Source organism: Danio aesculapii, chromosome 6 (assembly GCF_903798145.1).
Source record: "Danio aesculapii chromosome 6, fDanAes4.1, whole genome shotgun sequence".
NCBI classification, from domain to species: domain Eukaryota; kingdom Metazoa; phylum Chordata; class Actinopteri; order Cypriniformes; family Danionidae; genus Danio; species Danio aesculapii.
This window is the reverse complement of record NC_079440.1, coordinates 54,309,477-54,332,615: the sequence shown is the minus strand read 5'-3', so window position 1 is coordinate 54,332,615 and position 23,139 is coordinate 54,309,477. Positions and strand designations below refer to the sequence as shown.

At 34.3% G+C, this 23,139-nt stretch overlaps 1 protein-coding gene across 1 annotated transcript in view; it reads right to left on the bottom strand.

Annotated features, from left to right (window-relative positions):
* The window catches only part of ripor3 (RIPOR family member 3), a 104,400-nt gene that overhangs the window by 29,408 nt on the left and 51,853 nt on the right, over window positions 1-23,139 (bottom strand). Inside the window, exons 2-10 of the mRNA XM_056460534.1 lie at window positions 16,159-16,267; window positions 10,771-10,920; window positions 10,606-10,684; window positions 9,455-9,478; window positions 7,841-7,894; window positions 7,599-7,748; window positions 7,278-7,341; window positions 7,155-7,198; window positions 2,566-2,691 (exon numbers count right to left, since the gene is read on the bottom strand). Of these exons, the coding sequence (XP_056316509.1) occupies window positions 2,566-2,691; window positions 7,155-7,198; window positions 7,278-7,341; window positions 7,599-7,748; window positions 7,841-7,894; window positions 9,455-9,478; window positions 10,606-10,684; window positions 10,771-10,920; window positions 16,159-16,256 (789 nt within the window). The 5' untranslated portion in view covers window positions 16,257-16,267. The remainder of the gene's footprint in view (window positions 1-2,565; window positions 2,692-7,154; window positions 7,199-7,277; window positions 7,342-7,598; window positions 7,749-7,840; window positions 7,895-9,454; window positions 9,479-10,605; window positions 10,685-10,770; window positions 10,921-16,158; window positions 16,268-23,139) is intronic.

The following is a 23,139-nucleotide window of genomic DNA, read 5'->3' as shown; positions in this document are numbered from 1 at the left end:
TGACGTGCTTAAAATAATGGTGCTGCCTGTTGGTGTTTTTACTGCATCTCAATTCAGAATTCAAAATACTTGTACAGTCACATTGTGCCACTTTCATAATTTCTAGTTGAAGTTGAATTTTCAACACAACGAGCCTAAATGTAAATGAGCCTAAAACAAAGAGCCTCACATTCAATCTGCCCAGTTGGTGGAATGAAATCCCTAACTGCATCAGAACGGCAGTCACTTGCTGTCTTCAAGAAACGACTAAAAACTCAACTATTTAATCTCCACTTTCCTTCCTAATCTGTAACTGCCTCTCTGGCAATACCACTAACTGTACTCTCTCTCAAAAAAAAAAAAAAAAAAAAAAAAAAAAACACATTACTAATGCTTTGTATTAATACTTTACACTAATACTTTACACACCTGAAACTTGCCTATAGCACTTATTCACTGTTGCTCTTATAGTTGTGTAAATTGCTTCCTTGTCCTCATTTGTAAGTCGCTTTGGAATACTAACTCAATGGAATTAGTGACATCACTGTGAGGGGCAGGATTATGGGTGGGGTTAGGTGAGTGCATTAAAAAGCATTGGATGCAGCTCAGATTGCTCTACCCCAGGTCAGCATCCAGATCCCTCACACTCCCACACGGACTGCTGATTCACTGGCAACATTAAAACAACAACTAAAAACCCATCTTTTTCGAGATCACCTGAACGCCTGTGAACAAAACCATGACCCCCCTCTCTTCTCTCACCCAACAACCCAAACTGAGTGTGCCTCACACAGGTGAGTGGGCTTGACAAACCACTTGTAGAAAACACACTCTTTCATCTCTCTGACACTTTAAATATAGTTGTAGGGTGTGGTGTAATGACCCAGTAGTCAAAAAAACGACCAAAACACTCAACACAAGTTGAAAAGCTGAAAATGGAAATTGACATATGACGCTGCCAAAACCTAGCCGAAATCACAGAGATGCCAATTTGCACTGCACTAGTTTTATCACACGATCTTGATATTTTGCAAAACATGGCGAGTAATTTGCAGAGAAATTAATACATTACAAATAACAGATATGGCTGATTCACACAGAATTAAGTACACATACATTCTCTGTAATTATCACAAATTAATAGAGGTCCCCAGATACCAATCCTGTGCTAATGCAGTATGGCTTAAAAGGCTCCCATCATGCAAACTTTTGAAAGCTATTTGGACAGAACTGTGTGTAGATATAGTGTGTCCAGTCATTTTTGAGTGACAAACACAAGAAGTCTCTCTTCTTTTCATTTCCTAACTTTAAAATAGTATCCAAATCCCAGCAATTTTGAGGCCTACCACAACATGTAGCAGTGTGGTTTTCTCCACCTACCTAATTGATCGACAGCCACGTAATAACATGTCTCCATAGTAACGTGTATAATCAAGTCTACAAGAGAGGATTTGCAAAGAAACTGGGATTAAAAGATCTGTTCCAACTCTCTATGATCAGCTGCACCTCAAGAATGAGTTTTACATGTTCAAAACGTTTTTAAAACCGTGCATGATGTAATAAAGAAAAGACAAAATCGTTATGTAATTCATAAACGCTGGAATCACCACAGCTGCATAGTTTTAATACACCTATAAACCAGGATGCTTCAATCACACAACATAAGTCCTGGTCCTGGACGTCAAATCAGGTTTATTTTCTACGGTAACATAATGGATTTCCATATAGCAGCGTATATTAACTTGCATCCTGTCGCATTTGCCACAAGTAGATGTGCAAAAACAGTGCAAAGTTAAATGTGTGTCTATGTGTGTACTGCAAACTTTGTTGTGGAGTTTATTCAACAAATGCTATTACAAATACATTAAATAACCATTGGGAAAATTCCTGGTTTAGTCTTACTGTGGCATTTTTGACTCAGAAACTGTATCTCTGCTTCATTTGTGTCTGTCTCTGTCACTGAATGCTGTTTATCTGACATGACGCAGGAGGTGCAGACACATCAAGTCAGATCGATGGTTGAGTGAACCATCTCATTTGCATTTAAAGGCACATGCTACAAAAAGCTACGAATTGACATTTTCAGCAGGGTATAATAAATGATCTTATGGGTATTTTGAGCTGAAACTTTACAGACACATTCTGGAGACACCAACAACTTATCCTACATCTTGTAAAAGTGGTAGAAGATGTTTTAAAGCTCATTTTGAAATTCTATATTCAATAACTAATTTTGAATGACGATTTAAGAGAGCAAAAAACGGGAATTATTCATTTTCATCTGAACCAGTTTGGCTCAATGTCTATATTTTGAGGGATGGAATCAATTTCAGACAATCACTTCTTTCATAAGCCTATTCCCACTGGTCAAAAATCTTCAGACTGTCTGTTAAACATCTCTATCGTTCTGTCTCATGGGCCTGTGGGCGGTTTCTAGTGTCATGACAATCTATTTCCATCCAACAAATAGTATATGGACAAAAGGCCTGGACGTTTCTGTCATCACAGCCCCCATAGGTGACCTCGGCAGAGAGTTGTGTTTGCGCAGGTGTGTGTGTGTGTGTGTGTGTGTGTAGACAAGCTCACCTTAATCTCAAAGTTTCCATGAATGTGAGGAAGAAAAACCATCTCCTCTTCATCCCACATCTGTCGGTCATCTGTCTGGATTCTGCCTCTTATTTTCCATCGCTGTCGGCCTAATCGGATTAACACCTAAACAACAAGACAGTCAATATATCTGTTCAAAATTGCATACTTATGCATTATTCGATGACATTTTGTAGTATAAATAGTGCATTCATACTAAAAATTCTTAAAATAATTAATGCACATTAAATACCTGGATAATGCACTTATTGAACCGTTAAAAAAAAGGCTGCGTCCCAATTTGCATACTATCTATCCTAAATAGTATTCGAAAATAGAATTAGTATGCCCCAAACCATAGTATGTTGAAAAGAGTATGCCAAAGCTTCCTGGATGGTCATTTCGCATTGGATGTGAATTCGATTATAACTACAAACTAAGGGAAAAATGTAAACAAACTACAAACATGGTGGACGCACAAGATTAACAGTCAAGTAGTGAGGCTTCAGTAAATTTGTTTGAATGACTATTAATTAATATCTGGCCAATCAGGTTTTCCGTGTTAGATTTAATCTGCAACCACATAGTGAACTTTTATAAAGACGTGTTTAGACATTGATTTCTGAATGCATATTTTTGCAAACACCTGAGGAGATTTCCATGCATGAAAGACTTGCGAATGGCAGATTAACCTGCTGCTGGATCTCCAATATGGTAGGGGAGAGTGAGGACGAAAGTAACATTTTTCATAAAAGGTAATGTTTTTAGCAGAAATACATTTTTGCTGTGGTTACTAACTCACAACAGCGGTTTATCAAAATCAGGTGCTATTTTGGATCAATGTAGAACAACTCTAATATAACTTCACTTTAAACAACCGAAACACACGGGTGGATCAAAAGCAACACAACAATACCTGCTAGATTTACTGGCTTAATCTTGTTTATTTTAAAAAAATATCTGACCATGACCTTGTTAATGTTAACTGCAAACATATTTTGTCCTTTATTTTTGCAAAACAAAATTTAAACAGCATATTAATTTTAAATTTTAACTTCATCAAATGTTTCAAAAGCAATCCAACAATGCAAAATGTAAATTTTTTAATTATTATTGGCAATTGCATTAATCTTAGAAAACATTGGAGTCAAAACACTGAAAACTAAAGTGATAGAGAATAATAATCTATGAATATTAGCAGTGGGACATAAATAACAGTGTTACTTTTGTCCCCACAGGAACTCTTGCCATTTAAACTTGATTTAATTTTAAACTGAAAAACTCATTTCAAACTCAAGCATGTGTTATTGCACTAAATAACCTGTAGATTGATCATTAGTGTGACACATGAAAAGAGAAACACAACTTGTAATACGGAAAAAAGAACCGGTACAATAATTTACTTTCTGCACTTAAAAACTGAAATTCGGACCTAATTGTGGGACACAAGTACCAAAATCAGCTGATATTTGGCAGCTCCATCAAGGGCTGCATGCTGAATGTGCTGTTATAGCCTGGAAAGCAAATGTTGTCAAGGCTCTGAGAAAATTGCTTAGTTACTTTCGTCCCATGTTACCTTCCTCCCTGCTCTCCCCTAGGTAATTAAATATGAAAGAAATATGGATGATGTGTCGGGATTATTGGCAGGGGACAAAACTAAGCAACATAATGGTTTGTAAATGAGGAAGTAGTATATCCCAAAGTTTGCATACTCTTCTGTTACTAGTCGGGAGTTACAATCTTCATTTTTTTGTATAAGTCCAAATAAGATTCTCCAGATGAAAAATACAATAGGAAATACTGCAAAAGATTTTATTGCTTCTTTAAACTGAATTACTGCATTTAAATTTCACAGGAGAGCAAATAATTTTGCTTTCAAATTAGTATGCCATTAATATGTTTCTAACATTTTAAAATAAATGTATCAGTGTTTCATATGGCATGCATTTGGCCAGTAAATATACACTTTCAAGTAAATAGCTACTTCAGTCCTACTTAAATTAAATAGCTCCTGCAGTGCTACTATGGCAAAATATGGGTACTTCCACCAACAGTAATAGGAACTAGTCTAAAAAAAAAACTATCCAATAGTCTGAAAGACCCTCGTGCGAATGAGTGGTCTCATGCATGAGCCGTCTGATGACTCCTGTGACCGCATTCCTCCTGCATGAAGTCATTGGAAACCTGGCCTTCAAAATGAAATCTGAATAGCTGGAAAAAGGTGTCATTTCTGCCTTATATTTAAAGACACCATGCAATTGTGTTTCATAGATTGATAGAACAGTTAGTCTTGTTTTCGAATGCCTCGCATCAACTTTAATATAAAAAAAGTTAGATCTTTCACTTTTTCTAAACCCTCATGCTGTTACAATCTTGACTTTCTTCCAGTCAAATTTATTTCCAGTCATATTTATGGTACTTCCTTTTAGCATTTTGGGAAAGCAATAATGCTATTTATAATGTTTTCAGTCTAATGGACAGAAAGCATTTAAAATACACCTTTAAGTGTTTAAGTTATCACTGTTTATCAATTTGTTTATGCAGATTTTAGTTACAATACATTTTTAGAGGATATTTTCTCAAAATTATTATTTTTTTCCCCTCCTGCACTAAGCCATAAATCTCCACTTCAGCATCCAAAGGTCAGGTTTTCATGCTGGAAATGTATGCAAATGAGTACTTGTTTAATTAAATAATTACTCATTTGCATTTTTAAACACATCATATTATACAATTTAATATAAAAAGAAAATGAGTGCATATTTAATTAAATGACTCAATTGCATATTAAAACATAAAACTTTAGACAAACTGACATAAAAAGAAAATAAGCGCAAATTAAATAAAATAATGAATCCTTTGCATATTTTAATACAACATACTAGACAACTTGACATAAAAAATGAATGAATGTTTAATTAAATAATGATTTGCATATTTAAAGTACACATCACATAACCATATTTATGTTATTAGCTCACTTTGCTAGTTTTGCGGTGAACAATTCATGTAAAAAAATAAATAGTTTGTCCTTCCTGTTTGTTTTCAATTAAATTCTCAGATCACATCTGTCAGAGATATTAACCACGCCGCTCCAACTGTCAGTTTTGACAGGGCCATGATAACAAACAGAAATGGTGAGGAGGAGGAGGTGCCTGTTAGGTTATAATAACTCTCCCAAAACCCTTTTCCCGATCTTTCTAAAAGAAAATGGCTACTTTACTACATCCAATCAGCAAAAAAAAAATAAAAAAAAAATAAAAAAATCAAGCCACACCCACTGTTTTCTTATTAAATACTCTGTTTCTCTAGGAAGTGTATCACAATACAAAAAGAAAAACGGTCACAGCTTCCGGTTCATGTGAACTTATTAGACTATTTCCTATAAAAAAGAAAATGGGTGCATATTATAAATTAAATAACTCATTTAGATATCAAAACATAACATTTTAGACAACTTGATATAAAAAAAGTGTATATTATATTTAAAACATTGCATATTTAAATAACATCAGACAAATTTCATATATAAATGAGTGCATATTTAATTTAATTATGACTCATTTACATATCAAAACAACATTTAAGACAACTTGATATAAAAAGGAGTGCCTATTAAATTAAATAATGTGTTATTTGCATATTTAAACCGAACATTTAAGATAACCTGATAAAAGATTGTGCATATTTAATTTAATAATGACTCATTTACATATAAAACAAATTTAGACAACTTCATATAAATAAAATTTGTATACATTAAAGAAAAATGGCTTATTTGCATATTTAAAGGGCACCTATGGTAAAAAAAAATCTACTTTTTAAGCTGTTTGGACAGACATATGGTTATTACTCTCGGTGTACAAGCTCGGTACTTTAAACTAGCACACAGTTGGCTGTAAAACTTTACAAAGACACAAATGATTTTGTACACTCTGCTTGGTCTGTGTCCGAGTCGTACATGTATGACTGATTGCTGATCCTCTCACTCCTGCTCCTTCTCTCAGTCTGCCCAAACACAGAGCGGGTGAGCTCATGGCTCCGCCCCCTTGTTATGTTGGGCGGGAAGCTGAAACTAATTTACATGTGAAGCAACACACCCCTAAATCAGCGAACTGTTGACACGCCCCCAACATGACACTTTTTAACACATTATAATAAAAAAATCTGAATTGTGTTTTGAACTGAACCTAAACTGGCACACTTAGAAGATCCATAATATTAATATTAAATCATAAAAAAGAGGTAAACTATGTGCCCTTTAAATAACATTAGACAAATTCATTTGAAAGAAAAGTGCATATTTAATTTAATAATGTCTCATTTGCATATTTAAACTCAACATTTTAGACAACTTAATGTTAGAAATACAATTATTATTATTATTATTTTTTTTTAAATACAATCAGTCAAAGGTTAATTTTGAACCCCTATTTTTTCAAGTAATATTCTGCTACGGCTGCAATGGCATTTCCCAGAAGAGAGTCAGTCGTAACAGTGAGTTATAGTGAGTTATGACAAACTGTTCCTTTGATTGCACTACAATAATAATTGGTCCATAAACTGAATGTTGGAATAAACCTCCTCACCTCATACTGATCTCCAGGGCAGAGCCGAGCAAAGCCTATTAACCCTGCCTCAGAAAAACAGAAAGAAAAAATGAGCAACAAACAAAACACAAACAATTTTAGCATACGTGCATTGCTGTTTACCTTTCATTTTAATATGGAGCTCTCCCAATAAGATTTCCAGTTCTGCCTCCATTGCACTCATGTCCTGCAAGTGGAGTTGATCATTACATAATTAAAATGTTCAAATTGAAATAATAGGTCCTTTCAATCTGTGTGTTCTGCTAAATATTATTCGTTAACAAAGGAAACTTGTGGCTGAGGCAATGTTGTTGTGTTGGGTGGGCTGGGATGTTTTGAAAGAGCCACCGAGCCACAGTGTTTATGCTTTTTGGAAAAAAATAACCACACAAATGGCTTACTTATAGTTTGTTGTGCATGTATGCTATCCAAGACAGACTTTACCTCCAGGCTGTGTCTGTGGTTGCGGTTCAGCTCCAGTAGACTCTCTCTAGACTGTCGTGAAGACGGAGACAGAGAAAATGCTCTCTTCATGTTCAAAGCACCCTGACACAGCCGCCACTGGATACAATAGGACTCGTACAGCTCTTCAACCTGTTGACATCCATACGATACAAAACCATTCTTAACCAATCGAACCGATGCTGACAGAATAAGTATTATTTATTGTGATTAGGTTGTCTTACCTTACTAATTTGAAACTCTAGACGCCGTATGTATCTTTCTAAGGCTCGTATCTCCTGTTGTTAAAAAATAGAACATAATAGAATTGTACTGATTTTTGTATGTGAATTGTACTTATACTGTATGATTTAAAAAAAATAAACTATACTGTACGAATGCCAAATCAAATAAATTAAGTGAATATCAAGTGAATGAATATTTTAATCTATGAATGTATGGAGCTAGATTTGTTTCTTTATTATTTAATCAAAAATATTTACTTTTAAGGAAAAATTAAGCACATAGTAAATAAAAAATAAAAGATTGCAAATAAAAAAAACATTTCATTCAAAAAAAATATGTCAGTGATAATAAAATGTTTTGCATCGCAAAAAAATAAACTATGCAGTAAGCACAATTTTCATTGCACACTCATTAATTTTGCTCTCTGTTCTGCTGTCATTTATTGCACATCTAGAATCTTTGCTTGCGAATTGAAAGGTTTTGCTTGCATGTTAAAAAGTTTTGAACCACTGTATGCTAGAGTAATTTTTGTGTCTTTATTATTCAAACAAACATATTTAGTATTAGACCAAAACTAAGTACATTGTAATTAAAAAATAAAAGATTAAAAGAAAAAAAAAAAACATTTAATTAAAAAATATCATTGGTTAAAAAAAAATCTGCATTGCAAAAAATAAACTATTGCCATTTTATTCAGTTACCAGTAGGGTTTTTATTCATTTTGCTTTCTGTTGGGTCAGATTTTTTTGCGGATCTTAAATTTTTGCTTGCGAGTTGAAAAGTTTTGAACTCTTCAGCGCAGGGGGCGGTATCTTCCCTCTGGGATAAGAGGCCTTTTTCTATTGGTCAAACTGGATTGACGTCACAGGTTGGCCACGCCCACTACATGTTCGCGCGATTGGACTCCTACTACGCCTGATTCACACCGCAAGCGTCAGCAGCGCAACCTGTGACGTCAATCCAGTTTGACCAATAGAAAAAGGCCTCTCATCCCAGAGGGAAGATACCGCCCCCTGCGCTGAAGAGTTCAAAACTTTTCAACTTGCAAGCAAAAATTTAAGATCCGCAAAAAAATCTGACCCAACAGAAAGCAAAATGAATAAAAACCCTACTGGTAACTGAATAAAATGGCAATAGTTTATTTTTTGCAATGCAGATTTTTTTTAACCAATGACATTTTTTAATTAAATGTTTTTTTTTCTTTTAATCTTTTATTTTTTAATTACAATGTACTTAGTTTTGGTCTAATACTAAATATGTTTGTTTGAATAATAAAGACACAAAAATTACTCTAGCATACAGTGGTTCAAAACTTTTCAACATGCAAGCAAAACCTTTCAATTCGCAAGCAAAGATTCTAGATGTGCAATAAATGACAGCAGAACAGAGAGCAAAATTAATGAGTGTGCAATGAAAATTGTGCTTACTGCATAGTTCATTTTTTTGCGATGCAAAACATTTTATAATCACTGACATATTTTTTTGAATGAAATGTTTTTTTATTTGCAATCTTTTATTTTTTATTTACTATGTGCTTAATTTTTCCTTAAAAGTAAATATTTTTGATTAAATAATAAAGAAACAAATCTGGCTCCATATGAATGACTACTTACCTTTTCTAAGTCATAGAAAAAAGCCTGAGGAAAGAAGAATATTTTGGGTTTTATTATTTGACATTAACAATTAAAATACAATAATATGAAATAAGTTTAAAATAAATAAAATTAAACAAAACAAATAAAATAAAAAGTAATTAAATAAAATAAAAAGTGATGAAATAAAATAATAAAAATAAAATAAAACAAAATGAAGCACAAATAAAATGCAAATAATTAATTTTAAAATAAAAAAATAAATAAAACAAAAAATATAATTATTTGAATATCATTAAATAAAAGAAAATAATAAAAAAATAAATAAAATTTAAATGAAACAAAACAAATAAAATAAAATGTAATTAAATAAAATAAAAAAAAGAAATTAAATTAAATAAAAAAACGAAATAAAGCACAAATAAGATGTAAATAATTATAAAAAAAATCAATAAAATAAAAATATATAGTTATATAAATTTAATTAAATAAAATAAAATAAATTATTTGAAAATAAATAAAATGAAAAATAAAATGAAACAAAACAAATAAAAATGTAATTAAATAAAACAAAAACAAAAAAGCACAAATAAACTGAAATTAAATAATTTTTAAATAAAAAAATAAAATAAACATATATAATTATATAAATTTAATTAGATTTAAGTTAAATTATATTAATTTAAACAAATAAAATAAAACTAAACTAATAAAAATAAAATGTAATTAAATAAATAAAATAAAAACTAAACAAAATAAAGCACAAATAAAATGTAATTACAATTTTTTCAAAATTGAAAACTAAATAAAATAATAATATAAATATATAAAATATTAAATAAAAAACTAAATCAGTTAAAATAAATTTTAAAATAAATAAAACAAAAACACAAATAAAATGTAATAAAATAAATAAAATAAAAACAATAAATTAAAATAAAGCACAAATAAAATGTAATTAAATAAATAAAATGTAATTAAAAACTAAAACAAAACTAAAATTAAAATAAAATAAGTGATTATCAGTAATCAAAATCTGAGAATTGCTTCTGTTCTGGGAAGAGATTACAAAAAGTAGCGCTAAAACAAAACCCTGTCCTCTATTCAATATTATGATTATGTTTGAGCTTGGTTCGTGTGGACTTGAAGTTATTCCCATTACAAAGTCTCACCAGTCTGGAATTCCTCTTTGTGTCTCTCTGCTGGGATGATAGAAAGTCCAGCTCTGTTTGATGATTTTCCAAGTAGTCCCTGAACGAGAAAAGATGTCATTAACAATCCTAGTGTGCAGCCTACTAATGCATACTAATCCATTCTATGATGAATAATGTGCATACTTGAGTCCTTTCCTCAAAGCCTGGAAGATTCTGTCCACCTGCTCAGGCTGTTGTCCCCAGACGCTGCTGCCCGCCCGACTACTAGAGGGAATTCTGGGAGATTTACCTGTGACAGCTTTTGAGCGGAGAGAGCTACGCGCTGAGGAAAGTCTGCAGGGGGAAACGGAGGTTAAAAGTGGAGTTATTTACACTATTGTCCACATGTTTGATATAAAAAATGCTACAAATGACAACTTTTATTGAGCAAGGACACATACAACTGAGCTAAAGACATGCATGACAACAGAAGGTTTAATTTTCAAATCCAAAACTTTCTACTCATCTTTCTATTCTAGTGCTTTTAAAAGATTAATCACAATTAACCAGATCGCAAAATAAAAGCATCCTGCGTGCATACATATTCACACACACAGATACATACATGTATATATCTGGGAAAATATTTATCCATAAATGTATGAGTTTAAATATATAAATTAAATATGTATATCTAGTACAAATCCTATATAAATCTAAATGTATACATAATATTTTGGTTTTGTATTTTATATATTTTTATTATATTTACAATTTTTTAATATATATATACACATATACATATACACATATATATATATATATATATATATATATATATATATATATATATATATATATATATATATATATATATACACATACATACATACATATACATATATATACACACATTTTTATAATCAAATAATAAATGATATTATATATAGCACTATATTCACATTCAATTTCAATCATTTCAATAATAATAATAATAATAATAATAATTCAATATTCAACTGTTTTTTAGAATTTAAAAAAAAAGTTACTCAAATTACTGTAAATATTTGTCTTGCATTCTGCCAAATTGATTTGCATCTTCATTTAAATATCAGCACACTCAAGCACAACCTTCAAAAGTACAGAATAATTAATAATAAATGTTTTTTTTTCCCTTAAACTTAAGCCCTTAAAACTGAACAAGTGCTCAACAATTCAAAATCTGAAACAAGACCCATTTCAATAAGTAGCATAATTATTCAGCTCCCATATAAAAAATGTGACTTTTGGCAATATACAGTAGGCAAATTACTTGCATGACATACAAGTTCACGTTTGGATTTAATTCCCATTTATTTTTTTTCAACCACTGGAATTACAAATATGTAAATATATTAATTAATTCATTCATTTTATTTTCGGCTTAGTCCCTAATTAATCAGGGGTTGCCACAACGGAATGAATTGCCAACTTATCCAGCTTATGTTTTACACAGCGGATGTCCTTCCAGCCGCAACTAATCACTGGGAAACACTCATTCACACTCATACACTACGGGCAATTTAGCTAACCCAATTCACCTATACCGCATGTCTTTGGACTTGTGGGGGAAACTGGAGCACCTGGAGAAAACCCACGCGAACAAGGGGAGAACATGCAAACACCACACAGAAATGCCAACTGACCCAGCCGAGGCACGAACCAGCGACCTTCTTGCTGTGAGGCGATCATGCAACTCACTGCGTCACTGTGACACCCGTGCAAATATATATAACATGTAAAACATGTCAATATGCGCTGGCCAAGAGAATGACATAAGATTCTTGAGTACCCGTTCTGCACATTAGTACAGTATCATTTCCTAAAACACTGTTTTCCTAAAGTAATGGCTCCTGAAAACTGTGGTTCCCAAGATCAGATTGCGGGTACTTCAATAATAATAATAATAATAATAATAATAATAATAATAATAATAATAATAATAATAATAATAATAATAATCCTTTGGAACATTAATAATGTTTTTGAAAGTTTTTTGTTAAATTAGACACACCTTTGGTCAACAGCGATATCCCTTTCTTTCCAAAAACAACATTTGTTTTAGTAATTACAAACTTCTGAACAGTAGTATATGTTTTTATATTCTGATAATTTAATCCTCACATCCTATTTGAGTTACCTCCACATTATAACTGACATATTTCGTCCGTGTTCTGACAGCGTTGGCCTACAAGGCATAACAAACTCCATGACTCTGCAATGTAAACACTCGTTTCTCTCATTCCTCAGGGCTGCTCTGAGGGTCACTAAAAACACAATCTCTGGCTCTCACTTCAGTATATTCCTTCCTGCCTCCATCACTGCTAAAACATGAGGTCCTTCGGTGCACAACGGACACAATTATTACCAATACATCCAGAGGTATTCATTTATGTTAGAGTAGGACTGCACAATATATCATTTCAGCACTGATATTGCAATGTGTGAATCTGCATTAGTCGTATCGCATTTGGACACAAGTGATTAAGACGTTTGGCACTTCAATAAAGATTGTGTTTATTTATACAGTGAAGATACAGTGTTATTTTACATTAGATTATTCCATTTCTGTTTCTGGGCCAGTATAAGATTGTGACGGTATGATAACTTTGGATTAAATAAATAAAAAATTTGTATTGACCAAATTTCCTACCAAAGCTATGGTGATGACACTCAGATCTACTTAGCCTTACTGCCTAATGACTACAGCCCCATTGACAACCTCTGCCAGTGCACTGATGAAATGGATAGTTGGATGTGCCAAACCTTTCTTCAGTTAAACAAAGAGAAAACTGAAGTGATTGCGTTTGGGAACAAAGATGATGTTTTTGTTGAATAAAAGATGTTTACAATTATCCTTTTGCAAATCTTTTTTTCAAAAGCAGCAATAAATGAACCATACATCTCATCGATTGCACTCATTTCCTTCGGCTTAGTCTCTTTTTTTATCAGGGGTTGCCACAGCGGAGTGAACCGCCAACTTATTTAGCATATATTTTACTCAGCGGATGCCCTTCCAGCTGCAACCCAGTACTGGGAAACATCCATACACACTCATTCACATGGCCAATTCTGTTTATTCAATTCACCTTTACCACATGTCTTTAGACTGGGGAAACCGGAGCACCTGGGGACACACGCCAACCCACGCCAACACAGAGAGAACATGCAAACTCCACACAGGAATGCCAACTGATCCAGCTGGGAATCAAACAGTGACCTTCTTGCTGTAAGGCGACAGTGCTAACCCCTGAGCCACCGTGTTGCCCTATTTTATCTAATTACTCTACAAAAAGGTGGTTAAAATGTGTCTTTGAAAATCTAGATCTTAACAGGATCAAAGCTGACAGTGGTGATTAATCTGAAATGCTTGAGAAGCATTTTCTCACAATGCAGTTTTGTGAAACGTTTGCCATGAAAATAAAGGGTTTACAAATTGGAAGCAGGCAGAAACGCCTCTGAAGCTGTGTGTTGAGCTTTGTCTGAAATCATTTAGGTTCAATCTTTTACTTGGATGTGAATGCAGGAATGTAGTGTTATTGTGACATAAAATGAAAACTTGCTCACATACACGCATACAGACACACACACAGCTGTGTTTGCTTATGTAAGCTGTCACACTGCTCACAGAGGATGCTTGGACTCCAATCTGAACCGTGCATCCTCTCAGGACCTTTGCTTCTTGAAATAACTGTAACTCCTGTTACATAATAAAGGTTGCTTATTTATGTTTTGATTTGCGTAGAATGGTGAATTCAAACTATAAGCAATCAAAAAAGATATGCTGTTGATGTCAGATTTCTTAGCCCTCCTAAATTATTAGCCCCCCTGTATATTTTCCCCCAATTTCTGTTTAAAGGAAATTAGACTTTAACGCATTTCTAAACTTCTAATAACTGATGTCTGTTATCTTTGACATGATGACAGTACATAATATTTGACTAGATATCTTTCAAGATACTAGACCAGTTTTAGTTTTTTGTTGTTGAACACAGATACAGATATTTTGAAGCATTTTATGCTTTCTTTAAAATATCTTCTTGCATGTTCACCAAAAAAAGAAAGAAACACAAACAGGTCTGAATTGTAAAGCCTGAGTAAATAATAACAGAATTTTAAGTTTTGGGTGAACAATCTATGTAAGTGTCTTCTATGATGCAGCTCAGAACTAAAATCATTCAGATTTTACAGGTAGTAGCAATTTAGTTATATATATTAAATAACCAAAAATAACCACGAGGGAACATTCTGAATATTTGTATTATTGTTGTTATTTTAAAAATAACTACCCTGTAACATTCTGGAAAGTTTTTATAGTTGCCAAAAAATAACCTGAAACAATGTTCACTTTGGTTATTTAAATAAATGTTAAATCAAATAAAAATGTTAAATAATATTTTGCTTATTTTAAAAATAAACATAACCTATAACAAATGCCATTATATATTTCTTTTTTATTTTGTAAATGTACGTTTTTGTTTTAATTTAATAAATTATGTATTTTCTATTTGGGCTACTTAAATTTATATTCAGGCAACCAAAAACTGGAGAGTGCCTGCCCGAGGGCTACCAGGGATTTAAAACTTTTACGAGCCCTGAGTATTCAGCTTAAAGTGCAATTTAAAGGCTTACCTAGGTTAATTAGGCAAGTCAATAACAATGACGATGGTTTGCTCGGTACACAATCGAAAATAATATACTGCTTAAAGGGGCTAATAATATTGACCTCAAAATGACTTTTTTTATTTTTATTTTTTTTAAATATAAGCTGCTTTCATTCTAACCGAAATAAAACAAATAAGACTTTCTTCATAAGAAATAATATTATAGGAAATACTGTAAAAAAAAAAAAATTCCTTGCTCTGTTAAATGTCATTTGTGAAATATTTGAAAAAGAAAAAAAACACAGGAGGGCAAATAAAACGTCCAAATCCAAAATAAAATGAAGCCCTTTAGAAGTAACCGATTATAATGTGAGTAAATTTAACCGTAAATTAACAAATCGATACTCAAATAAGCATAAAAGTACATAACCCACACACATATTAATTAAAAACAGAATAATTAGATTAAAGCACATGCATCAATACTTTTACTTCCACCTTCCAAATTATGGATATGTTTTCTGTAGTTTCCAATGTCCTGTTAGCATTTCTTAGTATTTGGAACTAGCTTTTAGTTTTTACGCTTTGAATTTAGAGAGGTTTTAGTAACATTGTTATGTCTTTGTCTATATTTACATTCTATTTCAGCATTATTATCATTTGTGGAAATGCCAGATTTTTAATAGTTTCAGATTACACTAACAACATGCACGGCTTTATTGCATAATCCAGAGCTCCTCCCAAGTGTTTTGTTTAGCGCTCAGTTTTCAAACTAGACCTCCCTAAGAAGTCCTCATGGCATAAATTCCAGCGTCCAAGAGTCATGCTTTCCAAGAGACTTCGTGACCCCTGCTTTGAGGACATTTATCTTAATAAAAGTAGAAGTAATGCTGTCTGACGCACATGGAAACACATCATGTTGTCTCAAACACAAACCACTCTTGCTTACCTTCTCCGGCCACCGAGTGTGTTTACTCCAGTGAATGAGCGGCTGCGCTGAACCATGCCGCCGTCAGCCGGATAATCAAACTTCAGCTTCACTGACATCCCGCCTCCAGCTACAAACACAGACACAAGAAAAACTGTTAGCATACAGCAATGTTTTCACAAATAAGCACAGCAAGATATCAGTTTCAAAAGCATTCAGAACATGTTAGTAACCACATAGCAACACCTCGGCATTGTAATCTTCTATCATGTAAACACCATGAGCCAAATGAGTTGAAATAACCTCTGGGTTGTAGAGTACATTTCTGGGTGACTAAAACGAAACTAATCCAACCTGGTTAAGCGGTTTCAACAATGCTTGATATACTGTCAACTTGGGATTTGACACAGAGATTGTGATTAACTCTGGACCGCACGCTGCTGAAAGTGTGAGACGTAATTTTTGATTAAAGTTTGATTCATCTCTCATGAGAGTGAGTTTGATTCATTTCTCATGAGTGAGTCAGTGAGTGCAATTCACTCCGCTGTTGTAGATTAGGAGAGATCATTACCAGAAATGTAATAGAATTAAATACATTTGCAAAGTAAAAACAAATAATTCAGTGAAAGTTTGAGAAGGCAACTAAAAGCAAATATTATAGTAACTATGACAATCCAGCAAAAAAGGAACATCCACATCAAAAACCACTGGTCCAAAACATTTTAAATGTCTCGTAATATAAAATATATTGTGTTCAATGGGGGAAAAGTTGTTGTTTTTACCTAGACATTTAAAAAGAACTTATTTTGGAGCAGTAATCACAATCCTGCGATACTGTGAAATTTTTATCAAAGGTTATCATACCCTCAGAATCTTATACCAGGCCATGCCGAGTCTATATTGGGTTTGCAATCGCTAACCCAGAAAAAAAGCTGTGTAGCAAAAATTACTATGGGGACAAAACCCAATCAAAATCAAACCAGCTTTTTAAGCTTCTTTGCTAAACATAATATTACCTGGGAAAAAAACCAAACCAGCTTTGGGCAACAGGAAAAACCACAGAAGCACACACAAAACCAATAAAACATCTTAGTAATACCCTGACAACCAATCTGAATGGTTTATGGCAATTGATATAGTTAGGTTAGAGACCAAACTGAATTTAACGCAAATAATTTTCTCTTTACAATGACGCACACTGTATTGTTGCTAAATCATGTCATTTTCAAAGCTGTACAATATTTCTGTCAACTGACTAAGTTTGTTCTATTTGGTCTTCTGAACATATAGCTACTCTTTTACTCTGTCTCATTTTTCAGCTGAGCGACTACAACATTAGTGACAGCCACCCGGTTCTCCTCAATGAGCAATGTTCAGGTCTCTGTTCTGTCTCTCCTTATCCCATAATTCCTCTCTCTTCTGTTATTGTACACAGTTTTTGGACATTCCTTAGACACCGAGGCCCCCTAAAACACCTACAGTGGCCCCAAAAAGACACAAAAGTCTGCATGTAATGAAAATTCACCCTATCTATTTTCTAAATGCATGTTCTAAATCATAAAATTGCAGACAGTTCATGCATGCATGATTCATTTTTACATTTTTGACCTTGTAATGTTTAATCAAATTGCCATGGCCATACGTTTTCTGATGAAAATTATAGACCTCTATTCCCAGCGGGCATCTCAATGTCTAAACGTCATTAAAAAACACATCTAACGTTAATAAATTTGATGTCAAAACCTTGACGTCCATTTGACATCCACAAATCGATGCCCTTTTGACCACCAAAGTAATGGCATAAAAAGTATAACAATAGGGCTGGGCGATTTGGCCTAAAATCTAAATCTTGATTAATTGAACATTTTACGATTACGATTAATAAAGGATTCATTTATTTATTCTTTACATTTTTTTCCCTCTTCACGCTGCCCACACTTGTCAACGCTACCGAGCTGACCAGTCACAGAGCTTGCACTATGTGTCGCCGTGATGTGTAGTTACATTTTTTGAGAGGTCAGCGTCGGGGTCAGTCACGGCGAGGGGTATGCGATCATGTGAAGCCTGTGCCAGATCATATGCTGCGCTCGACGCAGAAGTGTAAACAGAGCGGGGTCACATGACTCCACACGCATCGATTATACGCTCATTTCACGTGGTGGTGGGAAGAAACCTGGAAGTATAGGTTCAGCACTGTAAAAACTGCAACAACTGTGATGTTGCCGCGATTTCAAAAAGCAGATATGGTGTAAACACTACTTAAATATCTTTCAGTTAAGTTCAATTCAAACAGAAGCATATTAGGCCTCAAACAACATCACAATCTTTTTAAGAGTATACACTTAAGTGTCCTCCTAGACTTCAGTTTATGGCTCCAGGTAAACACAGTGAGGACACTTCTCTGCTTCAGGCTACGTAAACCGGTGAGCGACAAAACAATGAAGTCAATGCAGTCCTCCGTAGCTCGTGTTGTCTGTAATAGTGTTGTTTCAGTACTGAAGTTTTAAAAACGTCCATTTCCCGCTAACATTTAAGCGCCGCTGAGCACGTTCTTAAACAGATGATTTGCCATAGTATTCACCAGTGATCAACAGGAATGCCTGTGACTGGCCGTGAAGGTCATCAGTTCACACAGATACACGGACACTAGAGCGTTTTAAATCCGCGATGATCAGTCTATTCATCAAGCGGATCGCTCGACTGTATTTGCACTCGGTAAACATCAGTGAAGTGTGGTGAACTGATGACCTTCACGGCCAATCACAGTCATTTCTGTTGAGTGTGTGAACACAATGGCAAATCAGCTGTGTTTGAGAATGCCATCAACAGTGCCTTAAATCTTAATGGGAAATGGATGTTTTTTTTTTATTTCAGTACCAACATTTTGTATTGTGACAAGTCTAATATAGTGAAAGAAAGTGAACTTGAGTTTGAAAAAAGGCATCTAAAACGTGTGTTTGGGAAAGAAAACATTAGCTAACTATTGCCATTTCCCCTAACTTAGCTGAAAATGAGGTCCAATATCCCTTTTTATTTTATTTTCATTTTCTGGTCATTTGGAAGGCGGTGAAAGTATAAATTTGTGTCACTTTCTCTTTGCTGATAAGGTATACAGCCAGGTACACATCATTCCTATGTTTCTACCCACCGCAACCTTGATTTCGCTTTTAAAATGGGGGCCGCGTGAAATCCAACTTTAGGTTCTGAATACTGTTTTTGATTACTTTTCAATTAATCACCCAGCCCTATATAATAATGTAAGAAAAGTTATCAAAGACTATAGAATACACAAGAAATGTCACTAATATAGTTTTGAATGGGGAAATGTGTAACGGTCAATATGGTGCATGAAGCCCCGCCTACTAGTAGAGAAGCCAATCATCGATCGTTATAGACTGATGTTTCTCAGGGGAGAAGCTCAGACCTGGGGACTCATGCATCAACGCTGCGTATACGCACAACTTTGTGTACGCCAGATTTCACGCTCATGTTTGGATTTACTAACGCTGAAATTAACGTGAGAATGTGCATTGGTCCACGCCAACTTCATGTCTGGCATACGTGTATTTCTTGTGTGTGTTTGTTTAATTTCCATGGGGTGACTCCAAGAGGCAATTATGTTAAATGGCTCACTACAAAGTATAGCACCAACAAAGTATCTTGGCAACCGGTTCTTTCCAAATGGAACAGGCAGACCGCTCGGGGTTAAGCCAGTCGTCTTTGAGCCGTGCAATGCCAGCTGTATGGGACGGGATTGTCTAGCAGGTATGTAAGGTTTCCATACTATGCAGTTGACCAGCCAAACATTAAAGCGCAATTTGCAGTGATCGCCGGTTTTGCCAATGTAATCGGAGCGATCGACTGCACACACATTGCTTTAAAGGCGCCATCTAAAGACGAATTTGCATTTGTGAATTGGAACCAATGCCATTCAATAAATGTGCAAATAATATGTGATGCTCAAATGCACTTAAATATTGTAGCAAGGTGGCCCTGGTCAACCCATGATTAATTCATCCTCACAAACAGCATGGTTGGGATGAGGTTCCAAGGTGGCAGTATGCGCGATGGGTGGCTTCTTGATGAGTGATGCATTTAAAAGATATTTATTTTAAAGTTATTTTATTTTATTTTATTTTATGGAGTGTAATTATTTAACTGCATATCAGGAGACTGCGGTTATCCATTAAAGACATGGCTGTTAACCCCCCTCAACAACCCACAAACTGACCAAGAGCGAAAATATAATGATGCCCATTCTCGCACTCGGTCAGTTGTAGAATGGGCGATTGGGCAGCTGAAATTCCGGTGGCGCTACCTTGATAAGAGCGGAGGGGTGCTGCTATACCGCCCTAACAAAGTGTTCCTCTAATACATCTGTGTCTCCCACAGACATGGATATTACTCCAGACAGTAAAGTGTCACCCACAATTGAGGCAACTCTCTTCTCAAAGGGTGTTAGTTCAGCATCCCCTGTTCCCCCGCCTGTTCAGTCCACATTTTGACAGTGCGCCGCTGTTCTCCTCTTAACCTGATACTTTACATCAGACCATTTCTTTGTTTAATTCACTCACAGTGCGATGTTCAGACCCCACTGCGTTAAGCTAAATTCTCCCACTCTGTTTTTTTTTTTCTTTTGTTATTAACTCCGGAGAACAAACTTGCAAATAACACAGTTTTTCTACCTCCGATAGGAGCACCTCCAATTCACATTCTGCAAAGTTTCTCTTCTTGTTTGCTTGCTTTTTCGTTTGGTTTTGCCAAAGTGGAGTCATTACCATATTTAAAAGGGGGAGGAGGCAGGGAGGGGTTTTGCGCTCGTGCGCTCAGTTTCACGTTAATTCAGATTCAGAAAAGGTTGTTGCTAAATCATAGTTGCAGCCAGAAGTTATCGAGAATAATTAGTAGTATTTATTTAATTTCCCATTTATTGTATTTTATTAACGTCTACCCCCACCCCAACCCTAAACCCAACCATCACTGTAACGTAAAAACAGTAGTTGTACTAAGTATTGTTATCTACTAAATTACCCAATAAATTGTATTTTAACATCTGCCCCTACCCTAACCCTAAACCCAACAGTCACAGTACTGTAAAATTACTAATTATTGTTATACAGTGTCATAAAAAATGCTGCTATATTGATATGCATATCGCACTTCCGGCTGGCTGTGTATCCTATCTAAACTTTACCCTAAAAAAAAGGCAGATTTTGTTTGATTCGAACATTTTTAAACAAAATTATGAGACGGTTGTTGTTTAATTTTATTGGTGATTCCAAATATGTAATGTAATCGTAAGCTTGGCTAAAAGCCCTGCTCACACTGTGCAATTTCAGCCATGATTTTGTCATCGGAGACAAATTTGGGAAATCCTGAAAGATTCCAAAAATCCTAGGCTAAAATCGGTGATCTTCGTTGGTTTGACATGTTCACTAACAGCCGCTTAGTGCCCGTTGCAATCAGATTTTTCCTCCGATGAAGTTCTGGCAGTGTCAGAAGATTTCAGACACTTTCCTGCAGTGTGACAACAGCTGCGATGAGCGTCAATCCAAGAACCAATAGGAGCTCTGAATTTGATGACGCAATCCATGCGAAAATTCAAATAACCGCTGGCAAATGTCAAAACATTTTTTTTCTTCCTGGATTTATTATTGAGACACACTGTGTACAAAATTGCCGCTACAGATTGTTTACGTTTGCTGTGAGGAATCATTTTAGAATGCAGGATAGTGAAAGTGTCACAGGTGGATGACGTCAAACTCTGGGGGCATTTTCTTTCGTGTTTGGCGTGTCTTCATTGTCGTTCAGTCTGACTTTATGACAGCTGAGATCTTACAGTGTGACATGGAAGCCATGTTCGTGCTGTCTGACATGATGCAATCATTCAGGATTATAAAAATAAAAAATATTCGCACAGTGCGAGCCGGCCTTAAGAGTTTTGGTGAATTTGAAGTTTCACCATTCAGATAGAATGCCCGAGCATACTACCCAACATGTTTTTCGAAGATGGCCGCTGAGTGAAATGACATGCCTTAAAGGGACTTTTGTTTTATTCATCTGAAAGCTTCTGTGACCAAATTAATAATTTACACTACATTTTGCATCGCTACAATGTAAACTACCTTGATGTCAAAATTACATCAAATTGACATTTAACATTGGCGTAAAAAACAATCCTGTATTCAATTTTTGATGACAATGTTAGATGTTAATTTTGTCAATTTGACATCAAGGTAGTTTACATCAATTGTAGGCATACAATCAAACTAATTAGCATTTTTGACATTTTTTAATGTTGTTTTGACATTAATGTGATCGCTGGATTTGGTGACGCAAACAAAAGCATACAAGCAATTCCATGCAAATGTCAACCTTGCCATAAAAAAAGGTTCTCATAAATGCAAAAAATGTCAAATTAAATAATCATTTTTGGTCTATATCGAGCCAACTCTTATCTTTTTGATTAGCATTATTTCTTTTGGGTTTTGCAGTTTAATTCACAGAATTTCTAAGTATGTTGTAGCGTAGATTGTAAACTCACAGACTTTTTTTGGTCACATCCCTAACACATGTTTATTTCCCTCATTTAAAATATACTAATAATAATCTTACTCATTTATGCAACGAGTTTTTTTTCTTAAATAAAAGGAAATATTATTAACAGAATGTAAATCCCAACACGGATGAAAAGATCTGTTAAATCAATTTCAGCTTTAGTTTAAGCTAAAATTAAAATAAAATAAATAAAATAAAGCACTTTAAAAACTCATAAATGTCTCCTGCAGCATTTGAAGCACGAATGACACTTTAAATTTACACATATTTAAATATAAATGTTTGTGTCCAGACACAGTTTTACATTACTTGTTGTCAGTAATCTTCACTTATGGCTTTTGCACCTGTTTGGCTTCAAGGAAACATTTTTGTTGACAGTGGCACACAAGAGAGAGACCGGGCAGAGAAGTGAGAGGAAAGCAGGATGAAGAGGAGAGACAGAGG